The sequence below is a fragment of the Oculina patagonica genome, chromosome 9 (assembly GCF_052425735.1).
Source record: "Oculina patagonica isolate OP01 chromosome 9, crgOcupat, whole genome shotgun sequence".
NCBI classification, from domain to species: Eukaryota; Metazoa; Cnidaria; class Anthozoa; order Scleractinia; family Oculinidae; genus Oculina; species Oculina patagonica.
The window spans coordinates 712,021-735,873 of NC_135766.1; the positions used below are offsets into that span (position 1 = coordinate 712,021).

At 40.2% G+C, this 23,853-nt stretch overlaps 1 protein-coding gene across 1 annotated transcript; it reads left to right on the forward strand.

Annotated features, from left to right (window-relative positions):
- Nucleotides 1–759: 759 nt before the first annotated feature.
- On the forward strand, nucleotides 760–13,223 carry LOC144665944 (L-gulono-1,4-lactone dehydrogenase-like). Its single transcript, XM_078527225.1, has 7 exons — nucleotides 760–854; nucleotides 5,643–5,901; nucleotides 6,662–7,023; nucleotides 8,289–8,662; nucleotides 10,049–10,324; nucleotides 11,219–11,432; nucleotides 12,131–13,223. The coding sequence occupies exons 1-7, from the start codon at nucleotides 789–791 to the stop codon at nucleotides 12,461–12,463; spliced, it is 1,884 nt and encodes a 627-aa protein (XP_078383351.1). The 5' UTR covers nucleotides 760–788; the 3' UTR covers nucleotides 12,464–13,223.
- Nucleotides 13,224–23,853: the final 10,630 nt, after the last annotated feature.

The following is a 23,853-nucleotide window of genomic DNA, read 5'->3' on the forward strand; positions in this document are numbered from 1 at the left end:
CGCCATTTCAAGCATTTTTTATAGGGTGACTAGAATGGGGTCACACTTTTCCGGGATTTTGAGAGTACGAAAATCTGGCAAGTTGTTATTTATGAACGGAAATATTCGCCGAAAAAAAATGTTACCGTATTTATTGCTGTTGTTCAATATTTGACAAACGGCTCCCAGAAAGTGACTAAGTTGGGGTCGTAAAAATTAAATTTACCCAAAAGTGACTAAGATGGGGTCTATAATTGGCCATATAATATGACTATAATGGGGTAGGGGTTCTGAGAGGCCAGCGGCACATACCCAACAAAAATTTACCCAAGTCCCCCCCCGGGTGTACGACCCGCTCAAACAACTTGTATTAAATCGCCGTGATAGATCGTGATATGAAGACAAATAGAGAGTGTAGTTTCGAACGGATACTGGCCGACTTTGGGTGCTTTTAAGAATTTGTGACCGATGTATATCAAGGATGGAGCGCATTTTTTTTTTTTTTGAATGTTGATTTTAAATAATTTTAGGCCTTCTCCCAACATTGACGCAGATCAACGGTCTTTAGAATTTGAATTTTTTTAAGGTTGACATCTCTGAATATGTCAAGGAACTATAGCAAGCAGCACGATTTTGATTTTCTTTACTTTTGTGTTTTGTTTCTTTGTTGACATGTTGTTGAGCAACAGTGTTTTGAGGCGACTGGGCGCTTTTCATCTTACGTGAATGATTTGACGTAACATATTAATCAAAACAATAGCCGCTGTGACACTAGAGGTTCAAACAAATCTGACAGCTTGAATTATTGCATGCAAGCTTTCACCGCTTTTATACGATGGTCTGAAAACACACGCCTTTTCGTTATTTTAACTAAGGTAAGTCTAGATCTTATATCTCAGTTTTGGATTTGTGACAAGAATCTACTTCTAAGGGCATACAGTTTTAGGAAGGAACACGCGTGGAATTTGCAAATTCACACGTAGCCGGCTAAAAGCTTTTGGCATCTTATCTAGAGTTGTAAAAAAAATATCTTTTTAATTTACCGTCTTACATGTACATTTGACTTTACATCGTTTTTCGACGTGAGCCCAACACATGTACAAATTTCTAACTATTCGCAGCTAAATCTTGCTGGTCTTTTCAGAGGTTATCTGTCACGCTTGAAAGTTTTCTTGTTGTTGACAAAGCTACAAAGGAATTCAGTCAGATGGCGGTAAATTTGCATTTCATATTGTATTCAACGAGACATGCTGTGTTCAACAAGCAATTAAACCAAGAACCAGTCAAGCTGACACGAAGTACAATATAACATAATTTCTGATCTTTAACCCTTTCGCTTATGTGATTTCTTTATTAATTGCGTCAAGCTAAATTTGTAATATTGAAATTTGTCTCGAACGTTTTTTTTTTGGGGCGCGTTTCTCGAAGAGCCCGAAACGTTTTTGCACCGGGAAAGCCAATGCAAAATCCCAAAACCGTATGATTACAGAGTTGTTTTATTCGCATATTTTTAATATGTTCAGAGGTTCCCTTCAAAAAATATTTAAACCACAACCCTACTCCTGACAGATGTTGAAAAATTGCTTGGCAGGCCCGAAATGTTCCCGAGACTTTGGAGAATGGGCCCCGGGACCTTAAGCCGTATCTTGACGGGACGAGAGCATTGCAATAAGCGTAAATTTTCCGAAAGTGAAGAATATAAAAATGTTTCTAGAAATGTTCAAAAATAGTGGCGCTTCGAAAATGACATCTCTTCAAAAACAACTTCCTTAAATCAGTAAAGTGCACGTGCGAGGCCTCTCTGGGAAATAACATAAGGAATTAAAAATTGGCAACAGTGAACACAATATCTTTAATAGGCCATATCACGGTTTTTGACGCCATCTTGACGACTAGGCAAAGTGGGTAGAAATTACAGTGACCTATAGGACTATAGTGTTTGTATGGGAATCCGGCGACGGCAAATATCTTTTACAAAAAAGGAATTCTGGACAACTTATGAATTGTTAAGGTAAGATACTTGTAAAAAGTTAATTTTTATTTGCCAAGTTTGAAGGATGTAGCTGGGCTAGAAAGCGTTCACTTACATTTTTAATTTCCCACATATTTGTCTAATATACTTTTCTTGCAAATTAAAGCGGTCTGTGGTTCGAATCTCTATTATTAAACTTGACACTACGTGTATAAAGAGAACATGAGGTATTATGTACAAAATTCCTGCTTAGTACCAGTGTATTTTACACAGTTATTAGTTTCAACCACATTAAACAAGGAAAGTAAATTTATTTTGAAAGACAGGTGATGTGAAAATTGTTTCACGGATGAGTGAAAACTGGGAGGGACAGATTTCTGTTTTGAAATAGATCATTTGGTCCACCCCGGGATTCGCTATCCTGACCAAACATACGTACTAACACTCCCGTCGAACGACTTGCAAAAAAACCCACCTGTACTACATACTATGTTAGTTAAAGGACGATGTCATTTTTTTACGGTCATTGCCATCATTGGGAAAATATGCCTTAAAATTATCGATGCCTTACTGCTTCAGTTTCGGCTTAGAGTAGCTCCGTCGAAACTGTGATCTGATTATCAGGTTTAGATAAAATAACAGGTGAGCATTATTTGTCCTTGATTTGATTCAACGTTTGGCTTAGTGGAAAGGAAGGGATAATAGCATGCAAATGTTGGCTGTTTTTTATGCTAGAGACGATTAAGTCGTCTAGACGTCTTTAACGACTTGATAAAGGCGTCTGTTATTAAAACGGGACGCATTTAGTAGACGACTTTTCGAGAAAAATGTAGATAAAAAATAAAAAGACTGGGTTCTACGTACACTCGACGGAGACGTTAAAGCCATCAGACTTTAAAGGCGTCCGTCTTACTGTTTTTATACTAGTTAACGGCGTCCCGTTTTTATATTAGACGCCTTTAACGTCTGAGACGTTAAAGTTGTCTGTTAAGAGCGTCGTTTAGACGCTCGTACGAAAAGACGTTAAAGCCGTCTGTCTTATTTACCGTTTTTATACTAGACGTTAAAGTCGTCTCGAAACAGCTTTAACGTCTCAGAAGAACGGTCAATGCCATACCACATCGATAATTGTTTTCTTTAATACGTGCAATTAAAGGCTTTCTTATCTTGGTACAACCTATTGCAGAAGAAATCGAGCGTTTTATAAAAAAAATATGTTGAAATTTTGAAACTATGCGGATACTGCGAATACTACCATTTGCGTTCATCCATGAAGCGTGAACAATTTAACGCGTAGTTTTACTCAATAAAAGGTTTGCGGTCAGGTCGCGAATTTGACAACGTATTGGCGCCATACGATCATTTTCTCTTCAGGAGCTATCACTATTTTTAAGTTTTGCCCGCTTACTTCGATGAAAATCTACTCAAAAATTTTATTACAATGGAGAGGAGAAAAGATGACAAGTTTGGAAAGATTTATTGTCCAAGAGTCACTTTAGAACAAGATTTTTATGATCAATGCTTGATTCATTTCGCCGAAGTGTCACGTTTTCAGATAAAATCGTAACGGACCTTAACGTTTTCAAAGTAAAACTACGCGCTAAATTGTTCACGCTTCATGGATGAATGCAAATGGCGGTAATATTCATGGCTGTTCCGTTTCCAATAAATCAAATGAATTAGAGTTGTAAGCAAGAATTAGTTTGTATGTTTGTTAAATTTCCACCTAGTTATTCAGTGATTTCGAAATAAAAATGGAGAAAATTTTTACTCTTCTTTGCAAATGATCGTTGCACCTGGCAAATGTTTGTTGCACCTGGCGCCATGCTGAACTATACGTACTCAATCCTTGCTCAACTCAAGAAAATCGTTTGTAGAGGGTACCAAAGGGGGGTTCGTGATCCCGTTTCACGCACAAGTTTTAACCAAATTCACGTGTCACGTATACTTGAAACAGCAGAAATCACGGATCACGTTTCTTTTCTAACTATTTTTCACGCGTCACGGTCTAATTTTTGCCCTATTTTCACGCGTCACGGACTAATTTTTGCCCTTTTCACGTGTCACGCATAAACCCTTTCCCCCCTCTTTGTAATATCTTATTTGGAAAGCTATACTGGACAAAAGGAGCTCAAGAAGGGGACATTAGGGTTTGCGGTAATGGCCTTTTTTTTCATGCGGTATTTCGGTCATTTAATTGCGGTAACTGAGTAAATCTTGAATTGTGGTATTCCCGGGGTGGTATTGCGGTTTTCTCCAAACCTGCGGGATACGTTTTTGTAGCGTTTTGGTCGCAGATAATCAGTATAAAACATGTCCTTCATCTTTTTCCGACCACTTTTAGCCGTTTCTGATCGTTTCGGAAGCAAGCTAATTATGAAACAGTTTAATTTGTCAAACATTTTTTTATCTACAATTTGACTGTCACGAAAATTAGCCCAGATGTCCTTACAGCTAACGAGATGCCAATTAATAATTAAATGAGCTCCAAGAATTGACAATGGGGGCTCAATCAAGTACCAGCGTGGGCCCCTATAGTGTGTCTTCGGCTAGTGTTAACAAGCTTTAATTTGAATAAATCAGCCCAGTTTGTCTTCCACTCCCCTGGTCCTTTAAAGTGAACCTTGATCAAATTTGATTCTATAGGTTTGCCGTTTCCCCTCCAATAAGCCCTTTCTCCCCTCCCTACCTTTTCTACTCCATTACGAACACCGCAGTCGTTTTATCATTACCTTTTATTGACGATAATTCACGGCGGCCATGTTGTGGGAACAGGAACAAAGCGTTTCCCTCCACTGGTGAATTTATAATAACAATATGTATTGAAAATGACACGAAAAAAAAAAAATTTACTTTTTTTATCATGCAAATGTTGTGAAAATGTATTTTATTGTATTTGACCCCGTCAACATGGCCGCTTTGTCATCTCGTGGTTGCAAACCAGCTTTGAAAGGTTATTTGCGGCCGTAATTCTTGATATTTTTACCTTTTTTTTGTTTTTGGTGGTGAGTAGACAATAAATCTCTCTTTCTTTTCCTCCCCCCCCCCCCCCCCCCCCCCCCCCCTCCCCCCCCTTTAATTATTACCTTTTCTCGCTTCGGAACTTAAGTCTGGAATAACATTGCACCGACCTTACGAGACAAACCTAAGACAGTTTACCGAAAAACAATTCGTGAATCAATGCTCAATTTACTTTCAGCTGAGGACGACTATGTTGAAATCAATAAAATAATCGACTACCTAAAATCTTTGGCTTAAAGTAGCTTAAATTTCTTAATGTAGAAATAATATTTAATAGTTAATAGTTAATGTAGATAGGTTATACCCTTTTTGTAAATTTATTTATTTATTTTTTTATTTTTTTATTTTTTTTTCTCTTTTTCATTTTCTTCTTCACCTCCCGCCTCGAATAGCTACAACCCCAGACAATACTGTTGGGAAGGTCGCCAAGTTTGCGCTCCCTCTCCCCCTCTTTTTTTTTTCCTCTTTCTTTTTTTTTTTTTTTTTTTTGGGGGGGGGGGGGGCCCCCTTTTTTTTTTTTTTTTTTTTTAATTTAAAAAAAAATTCCCACCCCCATTTAGGCTTATTGCGGGAGGTGAAAAATATTGTAAACAATTTGATTGCTAAAATAAAGCTTTGTTATTGTTGTTATTATTGTTAAACCAACGCTTGTCGTCTTTCGATGTTTTAGGTACCAAAGCTTTGCATTTTTATCATGGGAAATTCCATCGACTGTTGCTATACGACTCGTCAATACAATCAATGTTACTTCCCGTGCATTCGGTCGTGCACGTACACAAATCGGCGAGTGTGGTACAATTACGATGGACTGGAGAGCGTGCAGCCTTTGATTGACATCATTAAGCCCGAAAGGGGTATCATTCGAAAGTTTCCCCGGTCATTAGTGGATATCAATGAGGACAGAGAAATAGACAATGCATTAAAATCAGGTAAAAATTTCTCATACATCGAATATAACAAGCAACAAATAACTAAGAGTTTGTTGTACTGTAAACTATTTTATAATCGGGACCATCCGATCGGAGTACGAGAACGACTTTCGAATTTTAGTACAGTAATACATTGCCCTCATCCATGTTGCTGACTAGTTAAAAAGGAATGTATTGATACGAGAGATTGGTGTGAAATTTAATTTGATAGTGGAAAGCATATCATCAGCACTAGGTTTCGTACTGTAACTCGTACTAATCTCGTACTCGTACTCCGATCTGAAGGTATGATAAGTGTGTGATGACCATAAGTGGTGTACTCAGTAAGTGACCTGTTTTAACCAATGACGCAACAGAGCATTCTCATCCCTAAAGCCCTTTCATTTCTCTTAGCCGGTTTGGCACGAGAAAACGAAGGGCTCTGGGGACATAAAATTTTTGAATTAACTCGAATTTTTTGATTGGCTGTTTGGAACAAAGAATTCCTAAGCGGAAGTCGAAACGTAACGACTCTCCCATGCATTCTTTTGAAACGCCATGACTGCATTCATGAAGACCGGAAGTCCTAGAATCTGGGACTTGAATTCCTGTGTCCCCGAGCCCTTCGTTTTCTCGTGCCAAGGCCCAGCCGGCTAAGAGAAACGAAAGGGCTATGGGGACGAGAATGGCAACAGAGACATTATAAGTGGGTTCTTTTACTGAGAGTAGGTTCAACAATGACTTACACCACATTCACAGTTTTTTCTTCTACATCACACAGGCTTAGATTCTCCGGGACAGCTTGCCGCCATCTGTCGCTTTGCCAGCAACTACGGTTACCGCGTGCGAGCTGTGGGGACTGGGTCCTCGTGGTCAAGACTGACTAGCACACGTGACATTTTGATTGACATGAAGAATCTAAATCGGATTTTAACCGCAAAGCCGACGAACAGAAACGAGAACTTGCAAAAGGAATACGTGGACATTGAAGTTGAGGGAGGAATGCAGGTCCATAGTTTTGTCGAAAAACTGGATAAAGTGTACGGGCTGGCTTTTCCCATGATGGGCAACTATGCGGGGCAGACTGTGGCAGGAGTCGCCTGCACATCGACTCATGGCTCAGGATATTTTGCTGGGACTATGGTATGCACAACTTACTCATTACAATGATAGAAAATGATTCAAATGGCTCAAATTTGGTACAACCCCTAAATGACTTAGAAATTACTCTCTTCAACTGAATCCCCCCGGAAATTAGAAAGCTTTAAACCTGGTAGAAGAGTTTTAAAATAAAAAAAATAAAAATTAGTAGCGAAATTGCGGAAGCTAACCGTATAACAAACAAATGAGATATTTACGCTTTTACTAAGGCCATTAGAAGTCAAGTCTCAACCATTCAACTCCCACGATTGATAATTCAATTCCCACGACTGATTTTCTCTTACGATATGAGCTCATTGGTAAGCAAATGTTATGTCATGAAACTGTGACAATAGAGCGATTTTAACTTGAGTGTGGAAAGCAATTCGCGCTTTCTTTTGTTTTACATTAATATGCTTGGTGATTTGTTTAAAAATACTCGCTTCACTTTCTCAACCAATCAGCAGTAAAAGCAAAACTAAATCGTGACTCGCTCACACACGTTTTCCCGCGCTTCAAGCCGGCTTCATATAATTTCTTCGAGTTTTGATTGGTTCACTAGATCGTCTGTTTTTTTGTTATTAACGAGAGTGATTACTATAGTTTTTGTTTTACGAAACTCTATCAAAAATCGCTCTTTTGTATTATTGTACCTTTAACTCGACGAGTAGCGTATGTACAGCGATAGGAATGTGGTGGTATGTGCTTCTTTTTTTCCAAGTAGGTTCTTTTTTTTCATCCTAGTATATTTAAGTATGGAGGATCAGTATTTGTCACTTAACATTGTGACGGCCAAAGTTCTCACGAGTTCCCCTACGAGTTTCTGGGCAAGTGAAAAAAAAATCGGGGTATATTCGTGTCACTGACTGAAAAACCATCATCATCAAATGATAGGGGCACCCATAATCGCCTACGATTTTTGGATTAAAGTGTGATGAAAAACTGGAGATTTCTACAACGCACTTTCGTGGTATGGGGAAATTAAGGCCTGCTGTTTTCGGAAAGAAAAGTGTCGTTTTAGGCACAAAAAAAGGCCAGCTACGATTTTCGAGAGGGTAACTGCGGCTCGTAAATTCGGGTAATAATATTTCGTTCCCTAAAATTTTTTTAAAAGTTTGAAAGTTCAGCTAACGTATCCAAAAAGATAAGCTTTTCTTATCTTTTTTAAAATCAGGCTTTAAACGCACAAAAAGGACACCGACACCTATAGTAAAATTTTTTCGTTGGGTGCCCCTGAAATGATGACTATATGTTTTTTCTCTCTTCAGTCTACTGCAGTGGTCGGATTCCATCTCATCATTTCAACCGGTATCCAAGTGAGGCTAAGTCATGGAGACGAGACCATCGACCAGTGTCAGGAGAAACTCAAGCATGCGCAATTCAGTGGCGGCCCTGTTGAGTTGAAAAGCACCGAGGTGTTTCGGGCGGTCGCCGTCAGTCTGGGGTCGATGGGTGTTATCTACTCGATAACGTATCGGTGTATTCCCGCGTACAACATTGAGGAGGAGCGCACCGTTGTTCGAATTCCGTGGCCTGGGAAAGAGTCGTTTCACGTGAAACACAGATTTGAACCAATGTTTACTGATATCACTGAAGGAGAGTTTTTCTCATTCTTTGTGAATCCATATCCTGAACCAAAAAGGTAAACGCTTTTATCAATCAATTGTCTGAAAAAGGTTAAAATCACGTTTTGGTATACGCATCGGACCATAAGTGTTTTGACTCCAATATTAAGAAGACAACAACGACAAACCAATGAAGAGTACCGTTTCTTTTGTCCCCGTAGAAGTTCTGTTTTGCAAACCAAAATAACGTAAAATAGAGAGAAAGTTTTTTCAAATTTTAATTTTGTTTTAATCTCTCATCCTTGTCGTTGGGGTCAGCTTACCGTTTCTACTTAATATAATTTAGGTCTAAAGCGGAAGGGACAGGACTAGACGTCCTTTAAAGGGTTTCTTGCAACAAGGAGTAATTTGTCGTCCAAATTTAAAAAAAAAACTTCTAAATTACCGCGTTATCTTGGGAAAACCGGATGGGATAATCCCTTTTATTTTCAACAAAGGCGCGCTGCCCAAAGGTCAAAATGTTACCGTATCGTCATCCGACAAACAGAATCCTGCGAATACGTAGGTGGAAGATCGTAATGTAAGCGCGACAGTCAGTGAATTGATGTGACAATTGAAATAAAACAATATCCGCCAACTGGAACGGAAGCAACCGGCCACGGCCCGTCGGCAAGATCAGGCGATACCGCACGATTCGCAGGATAAGGCAAAAAGGTATGTGCGACACCCAAGTGTACCGCGCTCGAGCCTTTTCAGTCTGGAATAGGGTATGGGTATCGATTTTGGGTCAGGTCTGAAATAGAAAAGAGGGGGTAGGTTAATTCACATACTATGGACTCTAGGGTAAAGGGTAAGAGTTTCAGGAAATGCACCATACACCCTACTTGTTATCTTAGAAAGTACCCCCGAACTTTAAAGATTTTACGGTATACATTTTAACACACAGCGAAAACCCTAGAAAAAAGAGTAAGGTAAAGTCTTCACTTGACGCCAAAGTGATCTCCTATACACTACCGGAGTTTATACCGTTTGAACCCACAAGAGCTATTCCTACGTACTCGCCCTGGACAGGGTCGCCCACTACCTCTCGGAACGAGTTAATTCATTGGTTCTTAAAACAATAGATAACAGGTGACAACAATGCCCCTAGCCCTGAATAACAATAGAGGTAGTGTTTACAGCGGGCGAATGAAAATAGAGGTTTCAGAGAGGTAGTGTCTTACGGCCTGGACAGGATGCTTGTTCATCATATCACAGGTTATTTCCCATGCCAGCCTGTCATAACAATTTCGGCAGTAAAGATGGAGGATAAAGAGAGAGGAAAGTGTCTCGCCCAAGACCGCTAAAAATACTAGGACCCCGTTACTTCCAAAAGTCGATTGAAGTGCTCTGTTAGCTGCAATAAGTATCGAAGAATTCATTTGAGGCACTAATACACATCTAAACGCTTTTCCATTTGACAGGTATTTGTACGCAACGTACTTAAAGGGGAAGAAAACCACGCGCAATCCGACGTGTTGCGCGTGCTGTTCTTGGTGGTGCTGTAAAGGCGGCAGAGGATGCGCAGAAGTGACCTGCATGCAGACGGACTGCACAGCGTCCTGCCTTCAGACATGCGCATCGTGTTGCCCAACCAGAATCCCGGATATAACAAACTGTGGTGTTGCCCAGTTCTCTCACGAACATCCTTACGTGCAGAGATGGTACAATGTGTTACAGTTCACCAAGGGAAATATGCAGTGAGTACAATGTGCAGCGATTTACATCATTTGTCGAAATTAGTGCACCCTCACTAAAAACGACCGATTTTTTTCTTTTGCTGATGCTTTCTTACGCGTATGGCACGCGATTCTCAGCGAGGAAAGCACAAGAATAAGTATATTTCTGGTTTTGTACATGAGCTCATACACCATTGCGTGTTAACCAATCAAAACTCTGGAATTGCAATATACCATGGATAGTCTGTAATATGTATGTTGTGTTTGATACCTTAATTTCCATGTATATATCACGATCACCACAAATATCTCAATTAAAAAGGCTATATTTTAATATTTTGTCTCACTTTAAGCAAAACAATAATCAGCCAAGATCTTCTTATGCGCTGGACCCAACCTGGTCCCCAGACTTTCTTACGCGTATAAATAAATCCAAGATCTAGATGGTAGCCATTCCAAGAGTAGCTGACTCCATAGAACCGATTCTTAAAGGAGCTATTCCTCGGGGATTTCGCAGATTTTTAGTCTATTTAAACTGTTCTTAAATTAGTGGTAGGCAACTAAACATATCTTTGAACATCTAAATGAAGATAAAACCTTAATTTGCGGATAGAAATCAACCTACGGCTATAAATATACATTTTTTGATGAAGCCCGGAAGCAACTTGAAAACGTTTGCCGAACTTTTTCAAGTTGCAATCCGTTTCCATCAGAGCCATTCGCAGCCAAAGATGCTCGTTAACAGTTTCAGTGCTCTAATAAAGCAATTTTAATTAAAAGTGGACTATTATCTTAAGGTTTCCTGCGACACAAATATAAATTTTGGCTGTTCAAAAATCTGGTTATGTCCGTGACATAGTCCCTTTAAACATTCATGTGGATTGTCACTAAACCCTTTATATCTTCTCCTTGCAGCGTGCGCACAGCTGAATTCTGTTTACCGCTGGCCCAGCTCGACGAGGCGTTAGGTGACGTCATCGACGTAGCCAATCATTACGCCAAGCGTTTTTCCCAATACTCATTGTTGCCAATCTACGTGCGAATTGTAAAGACAGATGATTTGTATCTGAGCCCTGCTAACGGCAAATGCCCGGCGGGTGGAGACAACGACCATGCCTGCTATATTGAGGTGAGGAAAACTGATCGTTTGGTTTTATTTGAATTTACACTTCCAGAAGCCTATCCCTCAACTTCCCATCCCAGGGTGGGCGGTCTCCTTATGTTGGGGGGCGGGGGTTTTTTGGGGGGGGGGCGGGGGCCCCCCCCCCCCCCAACCCTCTTCCCACACCGCAACCAAGACCCAGCCGGGAAGATACGCAAGTTTTCCTTTTCCCGGATTCCATGAGCGATTTTACGGCAAGGTCCTACCGTCCGGCTATTATCGAACTTCCGTAGAGGATTACAGCCAATCTTAGTACAGTGATAGACCCAGCTTTTTCAAAAGATCATGCGCCCGTCCATTATTCGCCCAAATGAACTGGCGGTACCGGTCACAACTCTAAACTTTATTTTTAACTGGCGCAGTTTAATTTTTTGTGCAGTTAAAATGTCAGAAATGGCGTTTCTTAGCTAAACCATCGAAAAAAAAACACATAAAAAGTTAAATTCGACCAAATTGTGTACAGGCATATAATTTATTTATCGCCATCCACTATCGTGATCGACTTGGGCGAATGATCGACGGTCGAATAATTTTTTGAAAAATCGAGTTTACACACATACGAAAATCGGCGTTACTTTCAGAGATAACTAAACTTCCGATAAAAGCAGTAGAGAAGGGAAAATTCAACAAGCGCGTTTAAACATCGTTGACTTTTTTAATGACAGGTTCCCTTCCTGCCTGGCGCATTCGGCATTGAAGAATACCACAAGACCATCGAGGACAAACTGTATGAAAAATACAAGGCCAGGCCTCATTGGAGTAAGAACAACCACTTGAACACAGGAAGAGTTATCGAACTGTACCCGGACCTTGAGCAGTGGAAAAGAGTCTTTAGACTTTTCAACGCAACGGGAATCTTCTGCAATGAGTTTACTTATAACATGGGTTTTGATACGTGCATCGCGGATCTCGTTAAACTGAGGGGCGCTATGAACACTGGTATTGAGAACGATGGGCTTACGGAGGATGAAGTCATCACAATTGAGCCAACAAACTAAAAAATCGCCCACCCCACCCCCCTCTGGATGGAATACCGTGCAGTTTCTGAAGCCATAAACATTTGAACTACGTGTAAAGATATTTATTATTACCATAGATTTGAATTACAAAATTTCATCCGTCATTTTCACACTATTCACAAAGTATGGTTACATAGATTAATATAAAGCGAAAGTTCCCTTATGAAATTGCTACGTGTAGATCAATTACCAAAACGTTACAGCTAGAAATGGAAGCAATGGGAGTTTCAATTTTTGCTTTTATGCTCAATTATTTAAATCTTTCTCCCCGAAATGTGTAAATCAATTTGAAATGGCTTTGATAAGCAAACTCTGCCATATATAAGTAAAATTTTACTAGCATAGTATGCTAATGCACAATCTGATTGGTCGAGCTTCTCGTATACTATCTGCCGTTAGTATTCGGGTTCGAGGATGCTTGGCATGTGTGAAGATTAATTTTACTTTATATATAATGGAGAAATAATTGGGAATCGTATTTTTCAATTGGGCAATCTTTAGCGAGAGTTCTACTAAAACAGTAAGATTATTCGCTCTCAATTTCTATGAGAAAAAACAAAAACGTCTATGAAGTGACATTTAATTTGAGCTGCAGCCTCATCAACTATTACTTCATTGAAATTTTGAGCTCGTAATCTAATTAATTGTTGTGTTCAATTGTTTCATTTTTAATGGCCACACGTTAAGGCTTTTATCAAAGCTTAAATACTACGTTGGAACCTGACTTTTTATGACATAATAAAACCACATTTTAAAAGATCATATCATAAGTGGTCTGTTTTACTGCTTTCCGTTTGAAGTCTCGTACTCATTTTGCCTTCAGGAAAAGGTTTACCTTAATTTTTGTTGCAGCTTAGCCCAAGATAAAAGGAATTTTCGATTTATCTCATCACGCATCAGTGCATTGTTTCTTGAGGGCTGGCAAAACGAGGAAGCATGTTTCCATAATTGTTTCCTCGTTTTGTCATGGTTTCATGTTCCGCCGAAACACGGAATGTTTCTGCGGTGAAACAGAAGTAAATTTTCCCTTCTTGAAAACAAAAATTGAAGCTGGACACAATGCTTCCCGTGTGGCAAACCTGGAAAACATTGTGGAAACATGCGCTCACTACTTATCTATCTGGAAACTTGTTTCTTTGTTTTGTCAGGCCTTCATGGGTCCTTCATTGCAGTCGAGAGTAAGTTGGAAGCAAAAGAAAAAAAAGATCCTTGTGTGTATGATGGAATAATGATCAGCATGCTAAGATACCGTATTTTCTCGATTAAACGCCGGACCCCAACGCCGGCTTCGTATAAACGCCGGGCCAAAATTGCTAGCGTTTGTTCGAGGTCCACTAGCTAGGTCCCGTCTCGCGGCTCACAATTTGCCCTGGTCAAACACTTGTTCTGCAGGCTACTGTATGTCTCGATTTTATTTTCATTTGGCCGAGTACGGAACAAAAAATTCAAGCTCGTTACATATTTTAAAAACGTTCTCTAGTTATCATCTAAAGATAATTTTTCTTTATACTGCAAAATATAACATGCGTTTCGTCTTGCTACAAGCCCACTAGCTAAAGGCTGGTTCTCATATGATCGCTCCGATCGTATCTGTCGCTTCTGTCGTTTGCAAATTCTGAGGCGATCAAAGCGATTGGAAGCGATCAGAGGGTTCTCATATGATCGCCCCGAACGTCTGGCATATGCAAAATTAGGTTAATTAAACAAGATAATAATTCATGATCTTTTCTTTGTTCCCGCATATGAATATTCGATTTTATTCCGATCGACGCACGTGTGTTTTTTCAAAACTCCGATATCGCTTATGGCAGCCTTCGATGCAAAGGCAACCTCGTGGCCTCCTATCTTCTCGTTATTGCCGTTTAACGGCGAAGAAGCAAAAGGGAGGCCTAACGGAAACGTAGTTCTGGGTAATACTGATGCACCATGGGACAGTTTAGATCGCTTCGATCGTCTCCCTCTTTGCAGTAGTTCTCATATAATCGTTCGCGATCACCGCGGTCTGCGACCGATCGCCCGGATAGAACCCAGGCCATCGAAGCGATCGCGATCGCCCCGATCGTCGCAGACGTCTCATATGATCGCCCCGATCGCAAGTAAACTTTTTGAAGCGACTGAGACGACAGAGACGATCGGGGCGATCATATGTGAACCAGCCTTAAGTGTGCAGTAGCTCATCCTTTCAATCCAAGAACAAGAAAACTCTATCATTACTGTTTTTATGCTGATTGTTTTTCTGAAAAAGATGAAGTTTTTTTTCGTTAGTGCGTGTAACTTTCTTGGAAAAAAAAAAACAAAGAACCCGTGAGGCGACAAGGAGCGGCGAAGCCACGATCATTAATAGAGTGGCGAAGCCACGATCGAACGAGCTCACAAGCAAAGAAGAAAAAACCCCTCTGGCACCCAGGGTACCCGTGAGCGGGACATTATAACCGACGACTGCATTCACCGAAAACAATGATTGCTCTGTGAATCAAAGCTAGTGAGCACGCTCTGCTTACTCCAAAAAAGAGGTCCTGCTCGCAGGCTATATGATTCAGTCAAACATTGTCAATAGTCTCTTTTTTTTAAGACACCCGCTGATACGATGAAAAGACTTCAAAAGATGCGTATACAAAATTGAATCATTCTTTGTATTAAAAGCGTCCATAGAATATATATGGTAAAATTTATTAATAAACAGGTGGCATCTTTATGGGATATATTTTATTCAGCTTCGTTAGATTTTTAAGGTGCACATATTTTCTCTCGTGTATATACTGTTCGACGGAAAACTCAAAGAATTTAAAGGAGTCTTAGGCTGGGTTAGGCTGAGGGTGTGCGGAAGACAACTGACACATCTGCTTGGAAGTTTTCTTTGCCAACCTTGGTTTGATAACATCTACGTGTATTTAGTCATTGTTACGGAAATTCTAAAAAAGCTGAGAATTTGTGTTAGCTTTTGCCCAAGCCAAGCTGAAAAAGGGAACGAGAATGTTTTATTTGAGTGTTCACTGACAATTAAGTGATGCCACGCCGTGACTAATCACACTTGGCTGAATACATATTACAAAAGATCTGACGATACTTGGTATTTGATTTTACTCATTAGCAGTCTTTTAAGGTAACGGTTTATGGTATACCTCAATTTCGCCCAAAAATACAAACCCTTTTTTGTTAAAGTTCTTGTCAGAACATTTTGTGATCTTTCTTTTGGAAAAAAATTGAAAAGAAAAGCTTTTAGTTTCGGTCTCCAAGAGTAGAGGGAAAAATAATTTTGAATTTTTAAATACCACCAACTGAGCGTAGACAAGTTCCTGTCATCGCACTTTTAATTAAACGTCACGTGAGCGCGTCATTTAACAACTGCAATGTAGAGGGTTCTGAACGGGGTATAAAATCCCATTTCCCTTCTTCTCAGAGCCCACGTTTCCCGTATTTCCCTGAGCAGCGTTCGGAAAACAAAATTACCTGTTCTGCTTGCCGATCGTGCGAAGCACTTGCCGAATCCTTGCCGAGACACCCGCTGATACGACTGAAAGAACTTTTTGAGACGCGTAAACAAGGCGCGCGTTGACATTGCCGTTTGGACTATTTGAAAAGGTGGGCAAACTGACTAGATGCGTACAAAATCGCACATCTGCTGTAACTGTTAACAAGTGTTGAGGTAAAGTGATACTTTAACTAGTTGCGTAATTAAGGTGTACGGTTAAAATTGTAACCTCTCACGCGAAAACGTTCCTTAAGACTTGCCGTTTTGACACGGATAGCCGCGCGTTTGCCGTTTAGAAGCCGTTTGCACGGAAAGGGATGCCGTTTGAGCCGTGTAAGCTATCCGTGTAACATAAATTAAGGGCCGTTTGAGCCGTGTGGCCGTTCCGTGTAAAAAAATTGTCAGCCGTTCAAACCGTATGGCCGTTCCGTGTGAAGAAATTGACTAGCCGTTCGAGCCGTGTAGCCGTTCCGTGTGAAGAAATTTACTAGCCGTTCAACAATTCCATACAAAGAAAACTTTTAGCCGCTCGAGCAGCAAAAGCTATTCGTTTAAAGTTTCGTCAGCCCTTGAAGCGGCTCAAGCTACACGCTATACATACAAGAAAGTTGACAGACGTTCAAAAACTGCACCTTAGTAAATGTGATGTTTACAAACACCTCGTTTTAAACGTACACGGTTTTTTTCTGCTCTTGAAATATCTTCGCTTTTATAACATTCGATCATCGATAAAAATTTTATCTAAGACTAAAAACGGCTAAACTTCAGAATACCCGGCCAATTTTTTGAGTCTTCTAATCCTGCTACCGCGGTCCGTTGGAATACACTGACGACTCGTTGCTGCAAACACGCTCTCTCGCTGAAAAAAAGCGAACAGCTTTGCTTTCTCAGTTTGTCAATAATAAAAGTATACTCAAATTGCAGAAATGTATAAGAATATTTGTAGTGCCCTGACCAAACAGAATGCTTTGACTTTGAAATGATTTCGCAACGCGGGACAGTTAAACAATGGCGGCCTTCTTCTACTAAATTTTGTGGCGCACGTACAAGCATAAGAACGAAAAACTAAGAGAAAGAAATCTGCTTGAATGCTTTGACTTTGAAATAATTTCGCAACGCAGGACAGTTAAAAAATAGCGTCCTTCTTTTACTTAATTTTCTGACGCGCGTAGAAGCATAAGAACGAAAAACTAAGAGAAAAAAAACTGCTTGAATGCTCTGACTTTGAAATGATTTCGCAGCGCGGGACAGTTAAACAATGGCGGCCTTCTTTTACTTAATTTTCTGACGCGCGTAGAAGCATAAAAACGAAAAACTGAGAGAAAAAAAAACTGCTTGAATGCTCTGACTTTGAAATGATTTCGCAGCGCAGGACAGTTAAACAATGGCGGCCTTCTTCTACTAAATTTTGTGACGCGCGTAGAAGCATAAAAACGAAAAAAATAAGAGAAAAAATCTGCTTGGATGCTTTGACTTTGAAATGATTTCGCAGCGCGGGACAGTTAAACAATGGCGATAATATTATTCGGAGCCGTTCGAAAGAGGAGTTTTGCTATTTTGTTATGAATGAAGCCGTTTAAACTTTTTTCATCCGCGCGTCCGTTGGACATCATCCGTGTGAAGAAAATTTACATCCGTGTAGCCGTTCGACTTCATCCGTGTAAAGAAAATTTACATCCGTGTAGCCGTTCGACTTCATCCGTGCGAAAAAAAAATTACATCCGTGTAGCCGTTAAACTTCATCCGTGTAACAAAAATTTACATCCGTGTAGCCGTTCTCGGTATCCGTGTAGAACGGTTCATCGAGCCGTTTCTCATCCGTTCGCTTGCCGCGCGTTTCGCCGAACACACGGATTCCGTAAGGAACGTTTTCGCGTGAGAGGTGTATTACACTTTAAGCTGATGACAGCGATTTTATTTCCCAACAATTTTGGGGGTACAGCGAAGCGATACAGTCGCGACGAGCATGTGGAAATGGTAATTTCGGGTGAAAGAAGGATTTGTTTTTCTCTCATCCCTCCAGGACTCATTTTCGTCGCCTAAAACTTCTCTTTAGTTCAATTCTTTTTGAAAGCTATTATTGTCCGGAAGATTCATTTCGGATCAGTTGCAGAATACACCCGCAAGTGAGATTCATCGAGTCGGGACTCTTTGATCATGAAGTACAGGTTGCGAACACAAGAAAAACTGGTAATTTAAGTAAACTGCGCAGGCTATGAGGTTGTTGCCTCAGACGTTCAACGGAAGACTACTGTAAAGCTCACAATTAATCCCGAGAATTAATATGCTTCCTCGACGAGTTTAATGAAATCCAGTGTCTCCTTTTCGTGAGTAGATCGCTTTCGTCGACAGTACGAATGACTGCATCACAATATACACTGATCTTTCTGTGGTCTCCGTGGCGAATGAAGCTCAAACAAGCCGAAACGCGAGTCTCTTGTTTGAATATCCGAGACTGACTTGAATAACTTTAGGAAATCTGAGCCCGTGACTTTGTGACGAAGAAAACCAATCTGAGACTTGTTGACAACTTTAGGATCTGGCGATGCCTCTGACATTTCGCCGACAAAATTCATGACCTGCAAATACACAACTGAATACAGCCGCCTCTCATTCGCTCCCGCTACTACGTGCATTTCGCACGTAGTAGCGGGAGCGAATGAGAGGCAGCTGTATTCGCATACTACAAAAATCATTTCCTCCATTCGCTTTTCTCAGGGCTCCCGGTTGTCGTTATTGTGGATAACCAGCTGGAATATCGAATTAGGTCGCAAATTCGCTTTCCTAATATGAATAGTACTGACCAGTCGAAGCAATTTCCGTGCATGGTTTACCACATTCAAATACGTTTGATAACATGCTGCCTATATAATCCTTTTCAGTGAGAAAAATGCCAACAGAAAGTTGTAGAATGTATCAAATTTTGGGTTCGTTAAAAGCAAGCTAATGAATTATGCAATTTCAAATAAATCAACTTTCTAAAGTGTTACGGAACGTTTTTGGTAAAAAGGTAGATTTTGAAACAACACAATGTAAAGAAAATTCTCATAGCTTGTTGATAACAAAATGGCTGAAACAATCTAAGTAATAGGTATTCTGCCGCGCTTTTGACGAGAAAACAAGACAACTGACGGAATATATTTTCGAAACTAACTTTCGCGTGCCCTAAACACATTATTATCTGGATACACGAAAAAGAGTTGTTGCTATTCATGAAGCGAGCGTATAAATTAATAAATAACGAAAACTGAGATAAAACCTCTTATACTGTGTGAAAACACATGAAAATAAAAAAACGGCTTGACTAGCCATTTGAGATAACATCAAACTAAAGCACCCAGGTTAGCTTCCTATTGGTTTGGTCACTAGACTGAAGAACTCCTCGGGCGATTTGTCTTTCTCGATCGACTGGTGCCTTTCAGGGATTGCAATGCATGAAAATACTTTTAAAGCTGTTAACTCTACGGAAAACATGCAAATATAACTGATAGAATAATGTAGCCTCAGGCCCCGTCCACACTGACCCGGGTGAATTAGAAAACGCATCTCATCCGCCCACACTGAACCGGCGTTTTCGGTCACTCCAAAACGGTACTTTTTAAAAACGCTCTCCAAAGTGGGGAGAATTTGAAATCGCCGGCTAGGTGGTGTAGTGTGGACGGCGAAAACGGGCGAAACCGGGACTTTTTTAAACGCTGACGTCAAATAGTTATGTATTCTATGTCAAAGCAAAATGATTAATTACCGTATTTATTCGATTAAGCGTCCAACCTCGAATAAGCGCCCACCTCGAATAAGTGCCCATCCTGTAGATAGGAAAAGTTAATAAGCGCCCAGCCTCGAATAAGCACCCACCCCCACCCCTTAAAAAATTGACATGCACGAGAGGAGTAAAATGAGAGAGAGACTACCCCGAAGACCAAGCTTTCTGAATAATTTACAGAACGTTCTGTTATTATTTACTTTCCTACTATTATTTACTTTTTTCCTGCAAAATAAGCGTACTACTTGCTAAAAATGGCGAAAATTTAATAAGCGCCCAGCCTCGAATAAGCGCCCACCTCGAATAAGCGCCCACTCTCAAGGTCCAAAAATTTAATAAGCGCCCAGGGCGCTTAAACGAATAAAAACGGTAGCTTAAAGATAGCTCTGTGCATGCGTTGTTAATCTGCGTACGATGAAGTGTATCGTTTTCAAATTTACCCGGGTTAATGTGGATGGAAAACACTTTACAGGAGATCGTGCGGAATTTAAGCGGACGAGGTCAGGTTTATACTGTCCTCTTTTCCAAAACTCGAGGTATCGACCCAGGTCGCAATTTCTCACAAGTAAAGCAAGTAGAGCAGGATTTATCCTTCGGAGAGCTGACGCCAAACAGGCTAAGTATAAGCATTGTTCTTAACTGAGACGAATTCTCGTCGCGCAGTAAAGCGTGCGGTGTGACTCGAAGGCTCACACGCCATGTGCTTTGTTCCTTCGTGCGCAGAATGTAATGAACGAGGAATTATTGTAATGTGCTCTACGTCTTCGGTGTGTATATTTTGTGGCTTGTTTGGCTCGTTTGGCTCGGCAGCGGATGAAAGAACGAGAAATTATTGTTTTGTTTGTTATTGCATTGTGCGCTAAGTCTTAGGTGTAGGGGTGGTGAATGGTCCTTAGCCAAATTTTAAGGGTCTCGTCGCCTCGAATTTTTCTTTGACGCCTTCTCGGAGTCTCGATTTTTTTTGCAAGGCTTAAAAGCTCTCAAAAGGTCTCGGGCTCGCAGAAAAGATATCAGTTTCGCCGTCTCGCAAAGTCTCGCATTTACCATTCGACACCCCTAGGTGTGTAGATTTAGTGGCTCGTTTGGCTCATTTGGCTCGGCAGTGGAAGTCTCCGGTGTATAGATTTAGTGGCTCGTTTGGCTCGGCAGTGTCTACCGAGCCAAACGAGCCACCAGGTTTATCCGTCTTCAAAAGTGGCCCTGTATTATGTAGTTATGCCATCTACACTTTGTTTGTGGCGATCGGTAGACTTAATATAAATAGAATGATTCATCCCATCTTACTTTTTAAGAATGCCGGTCGCTTAGAATCCGACATTTTGTGGCAAGAGGATGGAACTTCGATTTCTTTCATACTTTTATGTTAGATAGGCTAGGGTATAACTTAAATCACTGTATAGTTCTTTCGATGGAATATCCTTTTATTTTAAAGAAAAATGCAAGTAACGAAAATCCGTTAAAATCGTCATTTGAGGCGCTAAATTATTGCACGAGTTTGAGAGCCTCGCGTGCAAAAACAAATCACTCTACCGCTTTTAAACACTCAAACCATAGTTAGCAATATCTAAACATCTACTGAAATGATTTTGGGAAATATTGCGTTGTTCTTTGAAAACAAAATAATTTAATTTCCAAGGCATACAATTCACTGAAGTAAAAGTCCCGGGGGGGGGGACTCCCATATTAAAGGGACGGGGATGCTCGTCGGAAATTTTGAAAAGAACCCCTAAAAGAGACCAATCTGGGTGTGGCTCAAGCCTTTCTTGACCCCTAAAAGAGATACCAAAAAACTAAGAATGGAGTTTATATTTGGATATTTCTTTTTGTGTAACCCTAAACGAGACCATTATGGCTAAACTTTCACTTTCATATGCGAGTCCCCCCCCCCCCCCCCCGGGGTAAAAGTACTTGGTAAATAAAATTAATTTTCACCATGTGCGAAACCTTCAAATCGTTTAAGCTTCTGGTGGTTGAATGTAAGGAGAATGCTGTATAAATCCCTGTAAAAATTTCTTTGGGCAAATGATTAAAAGCGACGTGAGAGCTTTTTGAATTCGGTTAAATATGCATATATTTGACCTTCCGCGGTCAACTTTGAAGTTACGGGTCAGACATGAATGACATGAATATTTCAATCCGTGCACAAGTCTTAACCCATTTTGGGTCAAAATAATCACACACAAAAACATTATGAAATGTTCTATTCTTAATCTGCTGAAAAAAGCAGTTCCGAAGGCCACTTAAGCACGATTCCGGCTCTAAGCATCCGTAGTAATTTGAGCTTCGTTTGTGTAAGTTTGTCCTATTCACCGCGCCAACTGTCAACATATTTAGTTGTCGAAATCCAATCTGTGATCAACTTTCGGCGCATCTCGTCACCACTGCATCTTCTTCGACGGCATAGCCGATTGTTAGTATTGCTTCGTTAATAGTACAGTAGCTTACAGGCTTACAGTCCCATCTTGCAATGAGCCGTCTATTTGTCACGCAATAGTGGGTGCTTACCATTTGTAAGAAAAATCCGGTTGGTGCGACCGTTGCATAATGGTAAGCGATTTTCCGAATATGCCGACCAACCGGATGAGATTTCGCTTACCATTATCCATTATCCGATCAAGCGCCAAATTTAGTGTTGTTTTCTGTCGATATAGCTGAATATTTTGAGGTAGAAAAACAAACTTTCCGATGAATAAGATGGGCTGATGCTGTTTACTGCCGTCAGCTGTTCCATGAGACGCGATTTAAACAGAATACAAGGTTATTTTGAGGTAACTGTTCCCACCTACGCACCGAGTGAATTTCGCAGTCGAGTGAAAATTGGCACGGCGGAGCTGGATCCTGTCCCGAGAAAAAATATGACAACATGAACAATTCCAACGTGGAATACCAGAGGCAGGCAGCTTTTATCTCCTGTTAAAAAAAAGTGCTGACATTTCTATGGTCGAGGTGAACATACACGCGTACGTTCTAAATTGGTCACAGTAAAGACGCCATATTGTATAAAACACGACTAAAACCGCGCGAAAGTGCTAAAAAGAGCCTGGAAACGGAGGATTCGTTCAAATGGTAAGGAAATTTCCGATGTTCCGTTCCGAACGGAAAAAGTGGAGTACCTCTAGAGGTAGTCCACAATTTCCGAATGGAATTTTCGGAAAATTACCTTACCATTTGACTTCAAACCGAAATTTCCGGATTTTTTGGCTAAATGGTAAGCACCCACTGTGTCATGGAGGTTTTAGGGGGTGGTAGGTGAGTGTGGGAAATGTTGAATATGCGGAGATGTTTGATTTTTTTTTTTTTTTTTTTTATTGAAGAGAATTTAGTAGACTTTACAATATTAATTATTAAAAAAGAAGACGAAAAGAAAAAAAAATACAATATTGATAATACAAAGAAAAATTTACACAATTTCACTACATATAAGTACAAGTACAAAGTTGGTTTACAACATAATGTTCTAAATACAATGTTTAGTGGAAACAAGGGGAAAAAAGGAAGAAGGTAGGAAAAAAAAGGCGGGTGGCACATTATAAGTGGAAACATTTTGAGGCGGAAGAGCGCTTAATGTTTCCCATTTGGATCTAAATTTCGACAAGGTGTTGTTTTTAAAAGCGATTCTGCTTTCACAAAGGATTTTGTCTTTGAGAACGAGATAAAAAATTTTAAAGCTTGGGGGGCTATTATCCAACCAAGCTTGAAAGATGTGATATTTTCCGATGATTAGAACATGGTTAAAGGCGTAGAACTTAGTACAGTCTGGTTTATAGCCGAACAGAATATCTGTCACGTTTAAAGAAACATTCTCCGATCGTTTCTCGTTCCACCAAATAACAATTTCACGCCAAAAATTTTGCGTAATGGGGCATTCATACAAAAGATGAGCTAAAGTTTCGTCGGGAAAATTGCAGCGCTCGCAGCGAGGTGACGTTTTCAGTCCCATTTTAAAAAGACGTTTGTTTGTGGGAAGGATGCCATGAATGATTTTATATTGGAAACATCTAAGTTTGTTTTCTACCGTGACTCTAAAAGGCAATTGGTAGATAGCTTTCGGGGATAAGTTTTTTCCGACTAGTTCTAGTTCTATATTTGGGGGTTTAAGAACTTTCAAAACAAAATGTTCGCGAGCGATTATGG

Bases quoted from the DNA above. Each gene is read 5' to 3' on its own strand.
- LOC144665944 (XM_078527225.1), top strand. From the start codon at position 789: ATGCAAGCTTTCACCGCTTTTATACGATGGTCTGAAAACACACGCCTT. The intron at 855-5,642 runs GTAAGTCTAGAT...TCGATGTTTTAG, and splicing joins TTTTCGTTATTTTAACTAAG to GTACCAAAGCTTTGCATTTT. The intron at 11,433-12,130 runs GTGAGGAAAACT...TTTTAATGACAG, and splicing joins ACCATGCCTGCTATATTGAG to GTTCCCTTCCTGCCTGGCGC.